Below are 21,051 nucleotides of genomic sequence, written 5' to 3'. Positions count from 1 at the left end.
TACACTTAACTTTGAGGTTTGATCCTCCACTGTGGTGCATAGGGGAGGCAACCAATCAATGTTTCTCTCTCTCTCTCCCCATTCCTCTCTCTCTAAAAACAATTAAAAAAAATCAATAAACATATCCTGGATAAGGATGGAAAAAAAAAGACATACCATATTCAAAAATGATACTTAAACTATGAAACTTATTAAATATAATCAATTAAGTAAATTCCGATTTTCCAGGTATGTGTATAAGTGGTGTGTTTGTACTTGGTGAAGGTGGACTTGTAAAAAATACACATTTCCGCAATGATGCTTCATTTGGATCCCTGGCACCATTTACGAATGGCCGCTCCAGCACTACTGGCTACTACGCAGAGCGCGCCACCCACCGTCCACCACGTTGGTATATTATGAAGAAAAATAATCTGAAAGATAAAAGCAAAAACCACATCCATGGTCTTCATTAGTGCTACTAGCCCAGCTTTTTCTATTTGAAGGGCTTTGGTGAGAAACACCTGACCCGCCAAACCAAACAGCCCGATTAGTAGGAGAAAGAGCCTGTCCATCCCACAGTTCGGCAGCTTCCACATTCCAAATACAGAGAGGATGATGACGCACTCCACGAGGCCAACCACTATGTAATACCAGATGGTCAAAAAGTAGTCCACAGATTTCCCCATTTTTCTGAGGATAACGAGAGTCAAGGCAGCAAACAGGGCATGTCCGAGTGATGCGAACGTGCCCTTCAGGTGATCTGAGTAGCTTCCAGTTATCTTCTCAGTGTTGGAACCAAACAGAAACGGCGGCCTCACGATGAGGATCACTCCGGTGATGGCGAATGCGGTGAAGAGAACATCCCAAAGGCTGTATTTTTCCTTGAGAAACATGCAAGCAAATAGAGAAGTAAACACTGGACAGCTAAATGACACCACCGTGGCATCGGCGAGGGACGTCGTATGGAAAGCGTAGTATAAAAGGATCATGGCGGTAGAACCCAGGACTCCTCTGAGAATGAGGAAGATTCGTAGATCTTTTGGGCCTATAAACCCAGTTCTGGAAATTCAAATGAAGGAATGTATATTAAACGAAACTTGCTATTTGTTTTTAAACTATAATTTTTAATAAAGTATTATTTTAGAATTCTTAACTATCAAAAAATAGGGGAACAGCAAATTAAATATGATAATGTCCACAACTATTATATCCCTTTAAGAAATGGTTTCTAAGTATAGCTAATGACATTAAAGTGTTCACAGTATAAGCAAAACTAATACAAGAGAACTATATAAACAGTATCATTTAGTAAATACAGATATATTTTTCTTTTTTCTTATGATATAATTTGCTACACGTATAAATAGGGTGTCCCCCAAAATGTATGCACACTCTTACAAAGGCAGTGTTTATTAAAGTACATTTCATTTTCAAAATTTAACAAAAATCAGCTGTTAAAGTATTAATACAGTTTTAGGGGGCACCCTTTGTATGCTTGCAAAAAAAGACAAAGGAAAATATACTGAAATGCTCATTGTGGTTAGACCTCATTCTAGTAATTTTCCTTCTTTATATTTACTTCCCCAAATTTTCTGTTAAATATATAAATATATGAAAGCGTGTTACTTTGATAATAAGTACAATTTCAAGATTTAGCTGCCCCATATAAGAAAACTTGGTCCTTTCATAAAACAGATTACATGTACAAAAGTTATTATAATGAATAAAGGGGAATTTGCTATTAAAAAAAAAAAGAAAACTTGGTCCTGGACGTTGTGCATTCTTATGAGTTTTTCTATAAAAGCGGTACCAATACCACATGTTCTTTAAGTCATTGAATGTGAGACAACTTTTCACTATTCTCTTTAGAGAAAGAGTTAAAACACACTGAAAAAGAACCTGCAGCATTCAGTATGTATAATAATTGCCATCAAAGTTTTTCCAACTAAATATTTGCTAAACAGAGTCCTGTGTTAGTTCCTGGCTAGGTGCATCTTGCTGATCTGTGTTGGGGCTGGACATCTTTAGGGCAGCAGGTAGGCCAGACATGGGGACCCTGGGTCTCTGGAGTCAGAAATGAAAGTATGGTCACCTTTGGTCCATACTTTGAGAAGCTAGGAATCTTCCTCAATAGTGAAATTTGAAATGGGTCAAACTAAATTATCACCAAGGATTTCAGAAAATTTTTCTAGTGCCTTCCCCTGACAATACTTTTATTCCAAAATGGGGAAGATGAACAATATTGATCTTAGCAAATTTTAACTTTTTTCACCAAATCCTCAGTATATGGACTGAAACAATTCTGAGAGAATATGCACAGTATTCTAGATATAAGGAGAGTTTGGTGGTAAGCAGCTGAAGCTTTTACTTTGGGGTTTAAACATCTTTGCCAAAGAGAGAAAGAGCCAGGAAGCCACCAGGAATTCAAAGTACACAGGGGTTTATAGAGGTGATAATAGTGTGGGAGGGGCATACTTTTAACCTGGGGAGGGTGTGTCTCTGGAGGGGGGGGGGCAGAATTCACATAAATGAAGAAGATGGGATGGGTGAGATCAATGCTACATTTTTTACAAAACACTCTGATCTAAAATAAATTCCATTTGATTCTTGTAACCACAGGCAGGTAGAGGATAAATGTCATTCCCTTCAGTTTACAGATGAGGACACTGAATATGGAAAGCAGTTAAAAAGCCCCTCCTCAAGATTACCTTTCCCCTTTCCCACAGCACCTCACACCTAAATATTACTATGGTAGCCTTCTGTCTGCCCTTGTAGCAGAGCAACCTGTTCTACCTAAAGAAACCTCTGACACTGGGAGATGACACTACCACGTCCTCTTGTTTACTTTTTCTTCCAAATACTAAGAAGGGAAGGTGGTACACGATGAGAGGAATTATACTAGGAGAGTTTTGTTCTCAAAATGAGGGTGGAGAATAACTGAATCTCTTACTCCCCCTCTGCTGGGCATGTTGTGTGTGCTTATGAGCATCTTAATTAGGTGGGATCCTTGTGACTTTTCAGTAATCAGAGCCAAAGGGTGTAGGGACTGGCAAATCTATGAGAGGGATTAAAGCAGATACTATAGAGTAAATTTGGGCAGGTCAAAAGATTTACAACCGTTTATTATCTACTTTGCAGTTAAGAAATACTTACTTTCTGTATATTAAGCAAGGAATAACGACTAACATTTGGAACACACATCGGAATGCACTAATTTCTACAGCATGGAGGTCTTGCACTTTTTTAACAAATAAAGAGGCCACTGAGAAAAGGAAGGCAGACAATAATGTGTAAAACAAGCCAAGTCCACGACAGGGTGCTTTCTTCTTGGCTTCTGAAAAAGATTAAATTCTGGTTAGTCCTTACTTCCAAGTGTATGCTTTATCATTTTCACTTAGAAACTGAGAAAAATGGGACAGTGTTAATGGCTAACAAGCTGCAAATATTACCTCCTAAGCATGTCTATTTTTTGGATCGGAAACATTTTTCCCACCAAAAATGAAGAACCATAGACGAAGGAAACAAATTAAACCTGTGTTTTCTGAAATGCAATTTCACCCTATAAAATACAATTTCCTTTAACTCCCTGAAGAATCACCCCCTCACCGACAAGTCAAAAAGAAGACAGTAGAGAAATCTTTTAAGAAATGCTTGTCAAGATGGCTAGAGAAAATGCTTCCAAATGATGTTTTATATCATCTCACTGGTGAACTGTGCTTTATGAAGAAAGTGATCTTTCCTGGGAAGGAGTTTATAACTGTGTTCTGTGGCTACTTGTTGATGAGCTGACTTCCTCCACAGCCTGCAAGCTCCTCCAGGGCTGGGGCCTCAGCTGTCTTGTTCAGGCCCGGCACATGGAAGACCCTCAATAGTTGCTGAATGAAAGGATGTGAGAGAATCATGGAAAGATGCAGAGGGTAAAACCACGGCAACATGATTTAGGAAGGCTCTGTCTTTTGTTATTTTGAACCATTAGTCAAATCTTTATTTAAACCTCTCATGGTTTACCAATGTATCTTTCATTTAGAGCATAAACTCTTCCAGGGCAAGGGGAGGGAGGCTATCTACCCTTCTGACCCCAAAGTGCGTTTTTTTTCTTGCTTTTTTAATCCTCACCCAAGGATACTGATGAGAGAGTAAAGGTAAGAGAAAGAAAATGAGTGAGAGAGAGAGAGAAAGAGAGACAGAGAGCGCGCGCAAGCAACATCAGTGTGAAAGAGAAACATCGTTCGTTCAGTTGCCTCCTGTACACACCCTGATTGGGGATTGAACCAGCAACCTAGGTATGTGCCCAGACCGGAAATCAAACCCACAACCTTTTGGTGTATGGGAAGATGCTCCAAGCAACTGAGCCACCCGGCCAGGGCCCAAATGCCGGGAGCCGGTTCATTCTTGCTGTTTCAAGGGACCTGGCATGTATGGCATACTGTTCTTGATATGTTTGCTCACCTTCTTGGCACTATGTGTTTTAGCCAGGGTCACCTCTCAGAGAAGGGTTGTTTCCCCAGGTAGGGATTTTCCCCTGAAGTTGGGGCAGGAATGAAACCCCTTAACTGGGTGCCGGGCGGGTAGTTAATCACTTTAACTACGAACAATCATGCTTAAGCTACATAATCTTTACTCCCTGGAATGGAGATAAGAAACACCCTAACCTTTGGAATAGAGATTGATAGGATTGGAATCAACTGGTATAAATATAGATGTAACAAGACAGCAGGACACAGAAACTCAGAACCTAGACACAGAACCTAGAGACAGAAGAACTTCACTGGAGAGAACATGGCAAAAGATCCTGGAACGAAACTGTAGACAGAACCTAGAGACAGAACCTAGCGAGAGAACATGGCAAAAGATCCTGGACAGAAACTGGCCACAGAACCTAGACACAGAACCTAGACACAGAACCTACACAGAACCTAGAGACAGAAGAACTTTGCTGGAGAGAACATGGCAAAAGATCCTGGACAGAACCTGGCTGGAGAACCTAGCGAGGGAACCTGGCTACAGAACCTGGCTTCAGAACCTACAGAACCTGGCAAATAGAACCAGGCAAGAGAACCCAACCATGCTGATCAACTGAACGCTGCCTCCGAGTCCTTCCCTCTTCGCCGACTCCATCCACACCTTTGGGGATCCCTGGACCTGCTGGGGTTGGACCCCAGCACCCAAAGTGCTTTTTAACTACATTTTAAAATTAGAATTGTCATCTAATACCAACTACCTGGTTGACCTGAGCCAGGGCACTTTTGCTTTCTCCAGGCCATCAAGTATTCAATCTCTTAATGACAGTCTGACTGAGCATTAAACTTCTGTTTAGCCACTTCCTCTGTCTTAGTTGCCTAAAACAGGAGTAGAACCTTCTTTCAATCTCACCCCCTGGCATTCAGGAGAGCAAAATGGAGTAGAGTGAGCAGAGAACTCCCTAAAAGACCACACCTGAACGCTCACACACAAAAAGGAGAGAATAAGAAGTAAACATACTGGCTCTCATTGCTAAGAGCACACAGAGCTAAAGGATGTGTGGGGACATGCAACTTGTAGTAAAACCAGGATCACCATTCCATCTAGGAATGTACAATGTATTCTTCCACTGTAGAATGGTATTACATAATGATGTGTGTGTGTGTGTGTGTGTGTGTTAAAATGTTCTTCCATTATAAAGGCAAACACCAGGTAATATATTTCAAGATCCTAGTGTTAGATAGATATCTTTGCCCACAAGTGACACATTTACAAAGTGTGATGATGCAGTCTTCCTGGTGGCATTCTACAGCCTGACCTTCGCAGTAACACATGCCATGCTGGTCAGAGGCTTCACCTCTTCCTGTTCTAGGTACACAGCTGCAGAGAATGATTGAGCTGTCATCTTACAGATTTTATGCTGTCTAAGTACCAGAATCTCCACATTCTGTTCTGTAAGCATGTGCTCAGATACTGCAGAAACAAACTACACATACCTACTCAGCCCATGAGAAGGAAGCTTTAGAAGACTGCTAAGTTAAGCACCACTCATACATGTTTTGGCTGCAGTCAGCCTTAGAATTTAGCCTCTGAAATTTCAGAGTTCAAATCCAAATAAAATAGTTTTTCTTCAAAGAAACCCAACCCATACATAGAACCTACACCCTTAGACAGAACAGAACGAGATCAAGGGCAGAAAACATCTCCCTGGTCTGTATTTAAAGGATCTTCTGCAACCTAAACTTCTCGATTTCTCTCCAGGAATATTTTAACATGCTATTTTAACTCTTTGAAAACTTAATTTCACACCCCTGGCTCTGATTATCTTTTCCTTAAAACACTTTTACTCACATATTTTCTTGCCTATAAACTCTTAAGGCCCATGCTTCCCAATGGGGACAGGACAGTTGGTACAAGGGCTTGCTGAACTTGATTGTTAATGGGGGTGAGAACTGGCTCTACACAGGCAACCCTCAGTCTCTTACTGAATAATAATTTCAATACTCTGTCAATGGAGATGAGCAAGAGTAGCATAATCCACAGGCATTTGCTTATGTAATAAGCTTCAAGTTCATATCCTACTATAAGCATTTCTATTAATTTGGTGACTCTAAATACCTCAAATTAATTGGCCATAGTGCAGTTTCGTGTGAGAAGAAAACAGAAAAGTTGCTCAATTCTCTAATCTCTGCTTTAAACTGGTGATTTGCAATCTTGGTTGGGAATTAGAACCAACTAGTAACTTTTTAATTAAAAAAAAAAAAGCTTTATTGTTGAAACTATTACATATGTCCCCTTTTTTCCCTATTGACCCCTTCTAGCCTGCCCTGCCCCCACCCTCACCCCAGGCTTTCACCATACTATCAACTGTGTCCATGGGTTATGCATATATGCATACAAGTTATTTGGCTGATCTCTTCCCACCCACCCCACCCTAAAACTTTAATTCCCAAGCCTGCCCCAGACCTATTGAAGCAGGATCTGTGTAAACTGTACAAAGCTCTACTGGCTAGAGAATCACTGCTAAGGAACTCATTCCTTCCAGGGGAATGTAAGGCACAGGCCCAAGACAGTTTCTTGCTTCAGTCTAAGATCCACACAGCCCCTCAAGAAAATAAATAGATGTCTTAGGGTAGCTGTATGTTGTCCTTGAAGGTTATCCAAGAATGTAAGAAACATTGGTAACAGTTTCAACCTGAACTTGAAAATGAATTTTGTTGAGATAACCAGTTGATTTAAGAGGCTAAAATGATACTGTCACAAAGTTCAATGACAACAATACTGTGGTTTAAAGTGTTTCTGTGGCAATCCTGTTTCTGGAATATCATCTGGTCCCCTTTTAATAACTATTGCTAAACCTTATTGTTACCAACTTCTTTGAAGTTATAAGATCCCACACATTCTAAGTGCAATCATTATATTGGTCTGTCATTTTGCCATGTGCCGCTTGAGTGAACAGTATTCCTGTCCCATTCACAAACAGGGGAAAGGTTTAAGAGTTTGCAAAGCCTGACTCAGCATTCCCTCAGAATGACATTTAGCCATAGGGTGACAAGGTGAGGAACTGACCTCTTCAAGGTCTGCACATTCTGGTCGACCCCGCTTGGGGTAACTCCTGCTCTAGAGAGAGGCTCTACCATGCATAAAAGAATAGAATTCTGTTCATTTCTGTTAGGGTTTAGGACAAAAATGGAGCAAGAGTCATTTTCCGGGAGTTTATCTCTAAATTGGAGAAAGGGCATAGAGAGAGGAAGGAAGCTGGGGTGCAGTAAGAGACACAGAAATCCCGAGTCACACTTAGGGGAGGTGACCCAGAAGACGAGGTGGTGCAGACTGTGTAACTGTGTCTTGAAAGGGCATCTGCTTATTTCCCTCTTCTTCCAAGCAGCTGCTCCAAGTGGGTGTTGGAGTTCAAGGAGAAACGTGCTTGACGCTGAAACGTGCTTGACGCTAATAGAAAGAGCCCTGGACTAGGTTTCTGACAAGCTGGTGCTGCAGAGACCTACGCCAGATCTTCATAAAAACAAAACAAACCCAAAAGCCCAAGCCCTCACCTTCCTGGGCCTCACTTTCATTTGTCAAAGTAAGGCGTTGCACGAGATCATGGGTTTCTCCCATGGGTCCTTCCTTGGTTTGGGGGACGAGTCCGTGAACCCCTTAACCACATCAGTAAGATGGTACCTCTGCCTTCTTGTGCATTCATTGCTAACAAGTCCTCCTAACCCCAACTCTGCCTTCCCAAGATTCTGGGACAAACATTTTTTACACTCGAATGTTTTTCAACTTCCTCTTCGGGGTACACCGTTTACCACCGAGATCAGTTTTCATGGTTAGCTTCCTCCCAACACGGCAGGCTGTGGGATGGCCTTTCTCGCTGACCACCCAACCTCCGACCTCGGCCAGGAGCGCCCAACTGCAATCTGACTCCACCGACTGGCCCGCAACACTTTAATTATAGGAACAGTTTAACAGTTTTAGAATCCCCAAAGGGTTCCAAACAATCAGAAACTTTCTCGGGCTTCGCGCAGGGCACTTCTGCTGTGCTGCCCCCAGGTGACAGCTCCCGGGATCCCGGGGCTCTGGGCAGGGGAGAGTAGGGGGTCGTGGTCCGCAATGAGCCCCACGCTAGCGCCCGCCCGGCCCCCCAAGGGCGAGACCGGCGCCACGGCCCGCACCCGCACTCACCGGGCTGCGCGCGCGAACCGCACAGCCAGGAGCGGCACCCGCACCAGCTGGGACCCGGGGTTTCCACGGCCTCCGCCGGCTCTTCCCTCGCGGCCGGCGACTCTTCACTCGCGGACGGGGATGTGTCGGCTGTGAGCGGCAGCCCGGGCTCCCGCAGCTCGGCGACCCCGGTGCTGCCGAGGGGCCGCATTGCGCGGCGGGCGGCGATCTCTCCGCGGCCGGCGCAGCGTCTGGCGCGGAGCTCGGCTGCCTGGCTCTTCCGGCGGCGGGGCGGGGGCGCGCCTGCGCGCGCGGCCCTCCCGTGCCCGGGCCGGGGTAGGGCTGTCCTTCGCCGCCCTCCCACCTCCAGCTCCCTACCCTCATGTGCCGCTGGAGGTCGGCCAACTCTCTGATGGGGCTTCTTAGCCACAGCTGACCTGAAGGCGTCCACCCCTCTGCTGCGGTCTGGCTAGACTGGCCAGAGGTTTGGAGTCATCTTTCCCAGGCACACTGGACCCCTTCTCTTGGGCAGGCCTTCAGGAGGTCAGGAGACTGGGACCCGTTTACTTATTGGCGTGGCCCATAATCACCTCTGGAAGCTTTGTGAAGCCCCGTTTTATCTAGGGCTCATTGCCAAGGAGGGTAGAACTTTACTGGTTCTAGGTCTTGAAAAGAGGGTAGGGGATTAGCGCATAACCATAAGGAAAATATATCTATAGGACTGGGGTAGAACCATTTATATGTTCTTTGTAACACTAGGCATTCGTTATGGGTCCTTCTGTTGTAGGCAGTTAGACGTGAGGAGGATGGGCCAGGTACAGAAGAAGGTCACCAGGATGGAAAGCCCTAGGCGCCTAGCAAGGGACATTCCATTGTAGGGTGGGGCCTTGCCCCAGGGCTAACTTTGTCCTTCCCTAGCATATCACTGGTCATGGTTTGCACTCCCTGAACTTTCCTCCCTGGTGATAATGTCTAGGCCTCAGTTGTATTTCAGCTCACCCAGGCCTGTAATAGTCATTTTGCATACCCATTCTTATTCCTTTTGCCTACCTCCCCGTGTAATGTTTGTCCTACCTCATATAAGCAGCTGGCATATGGAGGGTGGGGGCTTGCATAGCAGATTTTTGTGGATGACCTGCTGCTCTCCCATACTGCTGGCATTACTGGAATAAATGCTCATATATTATTCAGCCCTGTCTCTGAATAATTGGCTCAAGTAGTGACAGGCAGCCCGGACCCATTGGTTGTCTGGTTTCAGAATGATTTTAGTATTACAGTTTATATATTCCCTTTAACTTATTTCCCCTCTTCTGCCGATCCGGACATGTAAATGGTATCAGTTATAGTCTTTCTTTCATCTTAACAAAGCCTATAGGAGCCATGAAAACATAAAAAGTAACTGGTAAGAAAAGTATGCACCAGACTAGAACTGGCTCTGTTTGGGCTTCACCTAGCAGGCGTGTGGCATGATTAAATTCTTTGAGCATTGTTGTTTCATATCTCAATATCAATGACATTGAGCTGGTGAGAAGTGGATTTCTCCACAGTGTGAAGGATGAGGAAATCCTGATAATGGGGGAGACCAGCTCAGAGCCTACTGTAGTGCTCTAATGACTTAAGGCAGAGGAGGCAAATGGAAAGATTGGGTAGGAGGTGGAATGGACTAGGACTTGATGTGAAAGATTATTGCTTCTGTATACAAAATTATTCAGTGTTACAACGGAAACTCTTCTGCTTCTGAAGGAATTGGATCCTCTAATGAGGATAGCACCTCTCACTATGTTGCCAGGTAACCACAGACAGGGGTGGCACTCCCATCATTCTGGTGTCAAGATGGGAGAAGGAAGATGAAAGTGGAGGACAGCTGGGTTCTAGAGTCCTCATTAACAAATGAAGTCCAAGATCCTCACCATCCCAGTGGTGGCAGATGGAGACCTCCTGGTTCCACAGAAGGAGTTAGATTCCTGATTTCTAGTACTGTTTGCCAGTCAGGTATGCTCCTACACAAATGTAGTGTAGTGTATACCTTGACAGCAGTTTTCTTTTTTGTAATGCAACTGCCTGACTTGAACTTTGAATTCTGAGGCATACATTTCAAAGATGTGTGTACTCCTGGGACAGCTATATGGAATAAACACACAGCCAGCCACAGAACTAGATAAAGGGCGAGGCCACCTCCTCGTCCTGAGGCTCCTTTGTTTTAGAGATCTTGGTTGATTTCATTAGCCAAAATCAGTTGGGCCACCTTCCCCGCCTCCTTTCTGGTGTTTTAAATAAATTCACCAATAAAGAGTGACTCCAGAAACCCTAGGCCCCTAGTCTGGACTCCAATGAAAGCAGGACGCCAGGCCCTGTGTTCGTGCTCTCTTTCTACCTGAGACCCCACTGTATGGCCTCCAATATAATTTCCAGGCCCTGTGAGTAATTAGCCTTTGTTTTTTCCAAAGTTTCCTGATGGTTATTACTGAAGGGTGTCTTGCAATCATAATAAAAATTGTAAGGGCCAAACCAACCACTACACTGTTTATTGATAGGCTGGGACCAGCACAAAACAGTGAGTCTTATAAATCAGGAACTCTCTTTTCCTAGTGTGTCTCTCTGATTCATACTAGACTAGTATCTTGGTACTGATTTGAAAGACTGCTTTTTTTCCCAAAAAATTTTTTTTATTTTTTTTAGCCTTTCAGCTAATACAACTTATAACTTGGAAAATGGCAGTTTGTTTCAAGAAATAAGGTCTAATATTTGTATTTTAGGAAAAATCATTACCGTAGAACCTAAGATTGTAATTCTAAATAACCTTGGTAAATGAAGAGGGAACGAACAAAAGAGGTGGATTAGCATAAATGTAGGATGGTACATTAGTGTAGAGAGCACCTGGGAAGGCACATGGGCATTTCTTTAATTACTGTCAGCTGAAGCCAGTGGTGTTGGCAAAGCCACGTCCTGGAAACACGCTTTGCCAAAAGGCAGGAGTGTTGTCAGCTTGACCTTCAGCCCAGGTGCCAGGGGGTGGGTTTTGTTATTTAAATCCAGCCAAGCACCAGGAATGAATACAACTTGGGCCCACCCAAGAATGCACATAATCTCCTTTGTCTTGACTTTTAGTAAAACTTCCTGTTTTTTTGCTGTATAAAATAAACACGCTGTATTGGCTCAGGGTCCCTGTCCCTGTCTCATCATCAGAGGACAGTGGTCCCACCCAGCCCCAGCTTTTTCCTTCCACCTCTGTGTCTGTCAATTTCTTTCATTTTCTCAATCCCCAGCCGCCCCTACTCAGGAACCCGACTGCTCTCTAGCCACGCTGGATGCGGGGAAGAGAGACTATTTACACATTAGGTCGGCAAAATAAACTTCGAGGTGATAAGAAGTGACTCTAGAATTATAACAACAATAACAACAAAAATGCCAGGGTCAGTTCCTTTAAAAAATTAAACAGCCCTAGCTGGTTTGGCCCAGTGGATAGAGTATCTGCCTGCAGATTGAAGGGTCCCAGGTTTGATTCCGGTTCCAGGTTTCAGGGCTGGATCCCAGTGGGGGACATGCAGGAGGCAGCCGATTGGTGATTCTCTCTCATCATTTATGTTTCTATCTCTCTCTCCCTCTCCCTTCCTCTTTGAAATGGATAGAAGTATATTTTTTTAAAAAGTAAACAGAATTACCATATGATTCAGCAAATTCACTTCTGGATATATACCTGGAAGAATAGAAAGCAGGGACTAAAACAAATATTTGTACCCCCATGTGCAGTATTGTTCACAGTAACTTAAAAGTGGAAACAACCCAAATGGCTACCAAGAAATGAATGGATAAACAAAATGTGGTACATACATACAATAAAATATCATTGAGCTTTAAAAAAATAAATGAAATTTTGACATATGCTACAACATAGATAAACCTTGAAAACATTATGCTAAGTAGAATAAGCTAAACATAAAAAGGACAAAATTATATGGTTCCACTTATATGAGGGACCTAGAATAGTCAAATTCATAGAGACCAAAAATACAGTGGTGGTTGCCAGGGACTAGCAAGGAGGAGGGAATGGGGAAGTTATTGTTTAACAGGCACAGACTGTCATTTTGGGATGATGAAAGAATTCTGTGGATAGATAGTGGTGATGGTTGTGAATTCACTTAAATGCCACTGAACTGTATACTTAAAAATGGCTAAAATAGTAAGTTTTATTATATATATATATACATACACACACACACACAATAAAAATGTTTCTAAAAATGTCAAGGAAAACCATTCTAAGAGTATGCAACAGCAGCTAATAAACCAGCAAGGTAGATCCAAATTTGAAGTAAACCATAGTCTGTATACAAACTGAGACATGCAAGGTATTTTCTCCAGCACTGGCCATAGTCTATCCTCAGTTCTGGCAGATAATGATGTGGAGCATAAAATAAGGGAAGAATAGGAACACACGTGGTATAGAGTGTCCCAGGCTTATGAAAGGTTTCCATCCAAGTAGTATCCCCCATAACGAAAAAAAAAAAAAAAAAAAAAGTGAAGTTTGAACTCTAAACTTTAATTTCTGGGAACAGAAATTAAGCCTTTTTCAGAAATCGGTCCTGTGTCCCATGTTGAAAATTTATGTCAACTTTCCATTCTATTCTAATATATTTATCTCAGTACCATTTTTCCTATAACTCATTCACCTAATGTTTGCATGCCTACACTGGTCCATTTACAGTTCTTAATAGAGGCAGAGTGGGGAACAAAGGAGACCGGGCCGCATTCAGTCCTCACCGTGACGGGGTGGGGATGATGGCGGAAGAAAACCGGTGCTAGCATTACCTACCTGTACCTAGTGGGCCGTGTCTTGTTTAGCTTTCTGTTCCTTCCCAGTTTGACATGTTGGCCTAGGAGTAAGGACACTGAGTTCTCTGTGGTTGCATGGGTCTGGGCAAATCTCAGCTCTCTCAACTTCTATTTTCTCAGCTCAGAAGGCACAGGACTGGATTCCCAAGCAGTCACTGTTGGGCGGAAAACTGCCCTTCGGGCCTTGATATTGCTGAGACTTGCTCCGGTGATTCCTTGCTTTCTTGCTTTCATCTGTTCCCACACTGCCAAAGGTAGCTCCCATGTAAATGATTTCTAGCACCCCGCAGAACCTGTATCCTCCTGTAGGAACTTGCTTTCTGTTTACAGATTCTTTGGGAGTGAGGATGCCTGAACTTGAGACTAGGCCCTATATAATAAAAGTGCAATATAATGCACTTTAATCTTGAATTTGTTATAAATTTGGGATTTGGATTTTACCCAGTGCACATTTTAATAACTATCATTTACTAAAAGCTCAAAATATGCCAAGCACTATTAAGTGCATTATTTCATTTCATTGTAAAGTGAGTTTTTTCAGGCAGTTTAGCATAAGTATTAAAAGCAGGGCTCTGGAATCAGACTGCCTGAGTTTCCATCCTGGCTGTCTTACCAGGTGTGTGACTTCAGAAAAGTGACTTAGCCTCTCTCTGAACCTCTATTTTCATTTCTATAATAGAATCTAGCTGTTGTGAGAATGAAGAGAAAAACATAAAACACCAGATAGTAAGTACTCTTAAAAAAAAAAAAAAAGAGGGCCGGGGGGGGGCGGGGGGGGGGGAAGGACACATATGTAATACCCTTTGTAATACTTTAAGCAATAAAAAAATAATAATAAAAAATAAAAAAAAGAGGTGTGCATTCTATTATCCCCACTTTACAGATGAGAACATTGAGACTCAGAGATGTTAAACAACTTGCCAAAGTCACATTGATTGGTTAGGGCATAGATAGGTTTGGAATCCAGGAATGTCTGAAGTCAAAGTCATGGTCCAGACAACTCTACTCATCCAGAAGTCTTGTTACCAGGTTTGCTGGTTTCTTAGAGGACCTCCTTAGAGCATAGTTTCTTTCACATTGAATCCTGACTTGGACCTTGCTAGGGCAACATTCTATGACTACTTTCTATGTTACAGTGATGCTGTGTAGTTTACATCTTGACTTTCTTGGAGTAAAATGCTATGAAATAAAGAAGAGCAGCAATTTTTATAATGCTATTAACAGAAGTCAACCTATTTCCTTATCTGCTATGAGAACAGTTATGCTCCAGTGACCACAGCTCTGATCTCTTTTTACCTCACATCTGTTGTCCAAAGCTGGGGATCTTAGCTAGGACCTAGTGGGGTAGAGAGAGTTCATAGGCAATTTGCCAAGTGAATAGGTACCCTCAAATAACACAGCTCTGAATTTCGTCCCTTCCTGGATTTTCTGCCTGTCTGAACCATCCTACTGTTTTCCCTCCACTCTCATGCTGTCTGCTCCGTTTCTCTTTTCCCATTACCAGAGTTGATCTTCTTCCAACTTTTCATGCTGTCAAACAAAAAGGGGAAAAATATTAATTTTTAATAATAAGAGACCTCAAAGAGGAAGAAGGCTTAGGTAAGGCATCAGTGAGTAGAGAATTCCAGTATCACTTAAGAGACAAACAGCTATTCCACAGATACACACACACATATATAGTTCTTGGCTACTACAACTGAATCAGAGGCCAGCACTAGTCTTCTTCTTCTTTTTTTTTTAATTAAAAGGATTTTTTATTTTAAATGTATATAGTGCCATAATTCATCAAAAAATTTACAGTAGTTAACCACCTCTTAAATATGATCGTAGAAACAATGCGTGGATTCAGTCAGTTTGCTTAAAGTTAACTGTATACTATTAAGTATTCTAAGAAAGGAAATCATGGCACATTCCATTCCATTAAAGGGGAGTAAAAAGAATTATAAGCTAATTTGAATAGACCTAGCAATTGCCTGGGTATTATCCTTCTGTATAAACCTGACTCTTTATATTAAAACTGTATTCTGGTTTCCTACCATTAAGTAAGAAATTCCTTAACAGTGGCCTCGAAATGGCCTTAATGTCACAAACTTCTTCACCTCCTGATGGTCACTTGGTGCTCTGATGTAGACAATAAAGAATGCCTGCTGTTTCACCTCTGCTAATCTTCCCAGGAAGACACGCATTCCATGCCAGGCGCTGCTTCCACCTTGACCTTCTAAATGCCACTGCTGTGCAGAGGAGCCATCATAGGTTGCCATAGCAACATAGCCTTTGTGACTCAGTAGATCAATCACTTTCAGGCACTGTCCAGCTGACACCTGGTACAGTCGATTATTCTTCCCAAAGGTCCACTGCTGAGATCCTCCCAACCCATGGCACTTCATGAGTTGGGGTGGGTCAGATGATCAAGTTTCTGACATATCCAGGCAAAGGAGATTACTTAAAACCAATTCATGCTCTTCATTATAAATCTAGATCTGATTTGGGTCACTGTAGTCACATGCCTTAAGCACTACTAGGCTTCTCTTCTGACTTGGGCAGCTCTGGGCCACTAGACATTTGCCAGTCTGGTAGTGATAAAGCCTTCCATGCTGAAGAATTTTGGGGTGTTTTGGCCCTCTGTTGATAAAAATGGGTTGCTGGGGTTTGGCATTGGGCCCAGATATCTGCATCTCTGGGTAAATGCTAACCAAATGCCATTTAAATAATTTACAACCCAACTTCTTCCTCAGTTCAACACACACATTGATATTTCCATAGCTTCTTGTCCTCAAGACAGGTCTTAAGGAAAAATACTGCTCCTTATATTCATCCAACCAAACATGTGCCAGCCTCAAGGAGCTGTGTCCTGGCCTTCAGGGGAACCATAGGGTCGCCTTCTCCAGAAAATGTGTCTGACTCTGGAATAAGGGATGATGAAGAGCTTAGCCCCCACACATCCAAATCTGAAATGATCTTTCCAAGTGTTCTCCTCCTCAGATATCCATACTGCTGTCATACTGCCTGACTTCACTGAAGTAGCTTCTATTCATGGCAAATAGTCCTCCCGCCTTTGTAGGTGGTACGGTAGCTCCTTCTGGTCCTCTGAGCTCAGAAAGGAGAACAAGATCCCATTTGAAGTGCAGTCCCCAGTTGAACCCTCCACGTACCAAACACAGGGGATAAGCTGTAGGCCAGCGTGTCTGCACTGATGATATCGATCACCAGACACACGACCGTCCTCGGTCCTCCGGATGTCAGCCAGCAAGGGCTGCAGCCATGTTACATTCATTCAGAGTGGCTGTCCAGGAAAACCAGGACTTCTGCTGCATGAGCTGCTCCTAACATTCTTCCTTGAATTAATCCCTCACGCTTTGTATTTCTTTTTTTTTTTTAATTAAATCTTTATTGTTCAGATTATTACATTTGTTCCTCTTTTTTCCCCCCATAACTCCCCTCCTCCCAGTTCCCGCCCCACCCTTCGCCCTCACTCCCCACCCACTGTCCTCATCCATAGGTGCACGATTTTTGTCCAGTCTCTTCCCGCATCTCCCACATCCCTTTCCCCTAAAAGAATAGTCAGTCCATTCCCTTTCTATGTCCCTGATTCTATTATGATCACCAGATTATTTGTTCACTTGATTCTTAGATTCACTTGTTGATAGATGCATGTTTGTTGTTCATAATTTGTATCTTTACCTTTTTCTTCTTCTTCCTCTTCTTAAAGGATACCTTTCAGCATTTCATATAATACTGGTTTGGTGGTGATGAACTCCTTTAGCTTTTCCTTATCTGTCAAGCTCTTTATCTGACCTTCAATTCTGAATGATAGCTTTGCTGGATAAAGTAATCTTGGTTGTAGGTTCTTGGTATTCATCACTTTGGATATTTCTTGCCATTCCCTTCTGGCCTGCAAAGTTTCTGTTGAGAAATCAGCTGACAGTCGTATGGGTATTCCCTTGTAGGTAACTGAGTTTCTTTCTCTTGCTGCTCTTAAGAGTCTCTCTTTGTCTTTTGCTCTTGGCATTTTAATTATGATGTGTCTTGGTGTGGTCCTCTTTGGATTCCTTTTGTTTGGGGTTCTCTGCGTTTCCTGGACCTGTAAGTCTATTTCTTTCACCAGGTGGGGGAAGTTTTCTGTCATGATTTCTTCAAATAGGTTTTCAATATCTTGGTCTCTCTTATCTTCTGGCACCCCTATAATTCTGATGTTGGTACGCTGGAAGCTGTCCCAGAGGCTCCTTACACTATTTTCGGATTCTTTTTTCATTTTGCTTTTCTGGTTGGGTGTTTTTTGCTTCTTCGCATTTCAAATCTTTGACTTGATTCTTGCACTCCTCTGGTCTGCTGTTGGGTGTCTGTATAATATTCTTTATTTCAGTCAGTGTATGCTTAATTTCTAGTTGGTTCTTTATCACAACATCGAGGGTCTCATTAGATTTCTTGAGGATCTCACTACATTTATCTGCAGTTTCTAGAAAATTATTGAAAGACCTTAAAATTGCAGTTTTTAGCTCTATGTCCTCCATTTCTGTCATGTTTCTTTGTCTCCGCATTTTTTATGCTTTCTTGGTGCACCCCCCCTTGTGGTCTTTGTGTGCAGTCTTGTTGTAGTTAAGCCTTGATTGTTGTTGGCAATACTGGGGGTGATTTGCCCTCCAGGCCAACTGGCTATGAGAGTCCGCTGTGTCTGCAGTGGGAGAGCTTCTGTGCTGGATCTCTAGGGCGGTGCTAATCTAGCATTTGCATGAGGCTATCCGGCAAATGGCTCTGTGCAGGGCTTGGGCGGGGCAGGTCCCCAGGGATCTACAGGGCGTGCCAGAGCGAGCAGTTATGGCTGCTCTCAGTCCCGTCCCCAGAGGCTCTGCCTCACAGAGTCCCAGCAACCGCTGCAAACCTCGGAGAGAAAGCTGCCTTCGAGTTCCCACCAAAGCCAGACAGTCCCGCTTCACCCGTTTGAGTCTGGGTCCCTAGAGACTTGCCCCGATCTGGAGCTCAGAGTCTGAAACTCCCTCCCGATTGAAAACAACAACCGCGCCCTCCGCCTCCAGCCCGCTCCGGGTGCACTCCGCACCTTAGTATTTCACTTCAGCACTGCGCCTCCTCTGAGTCTGGGTATGATATTCTCTTTCCTCCTAGTTGTAGAATTTCCACTCAGCCAGCCTTCCTGTGGTTCTGGATGATGTCCGTTCCATCTTTTAGTTGTATTTTTGCTTGGTTGTTCGAGGCAGCAATCTCCGGCGTTAACCTATGCCACCATCTTGGTTTCCTGTATTTCTTATTAATTTAATTTTTCCAGGGAGGTATTATTTGACAAATTCATCTAATTCTCCTTTCTAATCATCGAAGTCACTGTTGTCATCCACGAGGATGATTTCATGGAGAAGCCAGGCTGGTGTGTGGTCCCGGACACCGTGCACAGTCTGCAGCAAAGCAGACAAGGCTTCATTGTAGAAACAAATAAAAACACCAGTGCCTTCCAGGTCTGTAGGGTATGTCTTTGTCTTTACATGCTACATTCCTTGTATCTGGCACATCTCTGTGTTAGCCCAAGTGGTTGCTAATGAGCATATTGAAAGCATGCTTCTGAAACCCCAAGTCTCTCAACTCCTGATCATGTTCATTAAAAATCATAGCCAATTCAGAAGAGAATTTCATGTTGCCTTTTTCTACATCTTCAATATGATTACCATATCATCAATCTTGTTTGCTTTGAACTGTAATTCTAATATTTGACTTGGACTTTGGGTGAGACAGGGATAGAATTTTTTGGGAATGGCTCATGGGGCCTAGACCCCTTGATGGGCACATTCTTAAAGTGGCCGAGTCACTTCACTGAAGTTAAAATAAACAAAAAGCTTCCCCCCCACCATAGCCCAGGTCCAGCCACACTAGCTGCCACAGGTCAGAACACCCGGAAGAAAATGCCGGTGCAGCGACCACAGGTTCGCCCAAGCCTCTGGAGTGCTTACCCAGTGCCGGTGCTACAGCCTCTACCATCTTCTTTCTTTTTTAATTAAAAAAAAAAAAAACTTACAGTTGACCTGCCCTAGCCAGTGTGGCTCAGTTGGTTGACTCAGGTTGCCAGTTTGATTCCCAGTCATGGACACATGCCCAGGTTGAGGGCTTGATCCCTGTAGAGGGTGTGCAGGAAATAACTGATAGATGTTTCACTGTTACATTGATGTTTCTCTCTCTCTCTCTCCCCCTCACCCTTCCTCTCTCTCTAAAAATCAAAAAGATTTTTTTAAATTACAGTTGACATACAATATCATATTAGTTTCAGATGTATAACCTATGAGTTGACATTTATATAACTTACAAGTGATCACCCTGATAAATCTAGTACCCATCTGGCACTGTATATAGTTATTACAATACTAGAGGCCCAGTGAACAAAAATTTGTGCACTCGGGGGGGAGGGGGGTCCCTCAGCCCAGCCTGTGCCCTCTTGCAGTCTGGGACCCCTCAGGAGATAACGACCTGCTGGCTTAAGCCTGCTCCCGGGTGGCAGAGGGCAGGCCCAATCCCTAGGTGCAGCCCCTGGTCGGGCTCAGAGCAAGGCCGATTGGGGAGTTGGGGCGCTGCCCCCTGTCATGCACAGAGCAGGGTGGATTGGGAGGTTGCGATGCCACCCTCAATCATGCTCAGGGTAGGGCTGATTGGGGGGTTGGGGCACCGCCCCCTGTCACACTCAAGGCAGGGTCGATGGGGAGGTTGCGGCGCCACCCACTGTCATGCACAGAGCAGGGCCAATCAGGGTTGGGGCGCTACCTCCTGTCATGCAAGAGCAGGGCCCATCAGGGGTATTGGGGCTCCGTACCCTGTCACGCACAGAGCAGGGTCAATCAGGGGGTTGGGGAGCTCCCCCCTGTAAATCACAGAGTAGGGCCGATAGGGGAGTTGGGGCACCGCCCCCTGTCACACACAGAGCAGGGCCGATCAGGGGGCTGGGGCGCCGCCACTGTCACACTCAGGGCAGGGCCGATGGGGAGGTTATGGCTCTACCCCATCACACACAGAGCAGGGCCCATGGGCGGAGGAGGGGGGGGGTGGCTGGGGCACCGCACGCTGTCACACACAGAGCCGCAGGGCGATCAGGGAGTTGGGGAGCTCCCCCCTATCAGGCACAGAGCAGGGCCGATCAGAGGGTTGGGGCGCCTTCCCCTGTCACGAACAGAGCAGGTTCCGATAGGGAGGTTGTGGCCCCGCCCCCTGTCACACACAGAGCCGCAGGGCAATCAGGGGGTTTGGGCGCTGCCCCCTGTCACGCTGATCCTGGTGCTGGGAGGCATTTTACCCTTTTACTATATAGGATAGAGGCCTGGTGCATAGGTGGGGGCCGGCTGGTTTGCCCGGAAGGGTGTCCTGGATCAGGGTGGGGGTCCCCACTGGGGTGCCTGGCCAGCCTGGATGAGGGGATGATGGCTGTTTGCAACTGGTCACACACCCTTCAGGGTGGGAGTCCTCACTGGAGTGCCTGGCCAGTCTGGGTGAGGGGCTGAGGGCTGTTTTCAGGCTGGCGGGTGACTGAAGCTCCCAACTGCTCCTTTTTTTCTTTTTTTTTTATTCTGGGCCAGCTTTAGCTCTGGCTCCAGCTCTGAGGCCTCTGCTGCTGAAAGGCAGGTA

The 21,051-nt window shown here is 44.2% G+C and overlaps 1 protein-coding gene and 1 pseudogene across 3 annotated transcripts; both read right to left on the bottom strand.

Annotated features, from left to right (window-relative positions):
* Positions 1-302: 302 nt before the first annotated feature.
* LOC308529012 (solute carrier family 35 member G1-like) lies at positions 303-8,818 on the bottom strand (the record flags this gene model as incomplete). Of its 2 annotated transcripts, none has more annotated exons than XM_081104983.1 (3): positions 303-1,041; positions 3,136-3,316; positions 8,629-8,818. In XM_081104983.1, the coding sequence occupies 3 exons, from the start codon at positions 8,816-8,818 to the stop codon at positions 303-305; spliced, it is 1,110 nt and encodes a 369-aa protein (XP_080961109.1). The 2 variants fall into 2 exon arrangements, with proteins under 2 accessions (XP_080961109.1, XP_080961110.1); XM_081104984.1 differs by having other exon boundaries at positions 8,683-8,818.
* Positions 8,819-15,494: 6,676 nt separating this feature from the next.
* LOC308529219 (polypeptide N-acetylgalactosaminyltransferase 11-like) lies at positions 15,495-19,295 on the bottom strand (annotated as a pseudogene). The gene is made up of 2 exons: positions 18,776-19,295; positions 15,495-16,757 (listed from the first exon to the last, which is right to left on the bottom strand). The product of its transcript is annotated as a polypeptide N-acetylgalactosaminyltransferase 11-like (transcript).
* Between the last annotated feature and the right edge of the window lie 1,756 nt (positions 19,296-21,051).

Source organism: Myotis nattereri (assembly GCF_964212035.1).
Source record: "Myotis nattereri genome assembly, chromosome: 13".
NCBI classification, from domain to species: Eukaryota; Metazoa; Chordata; class Mammalia; order Chiroptera; family Vespertilionidae; genus Myotis; species Myotis nattereri.
Note: the sequence above shows the minus strand (reverse complement) of the source record. Positions and strands in the feature narration are given on the sequence as shown.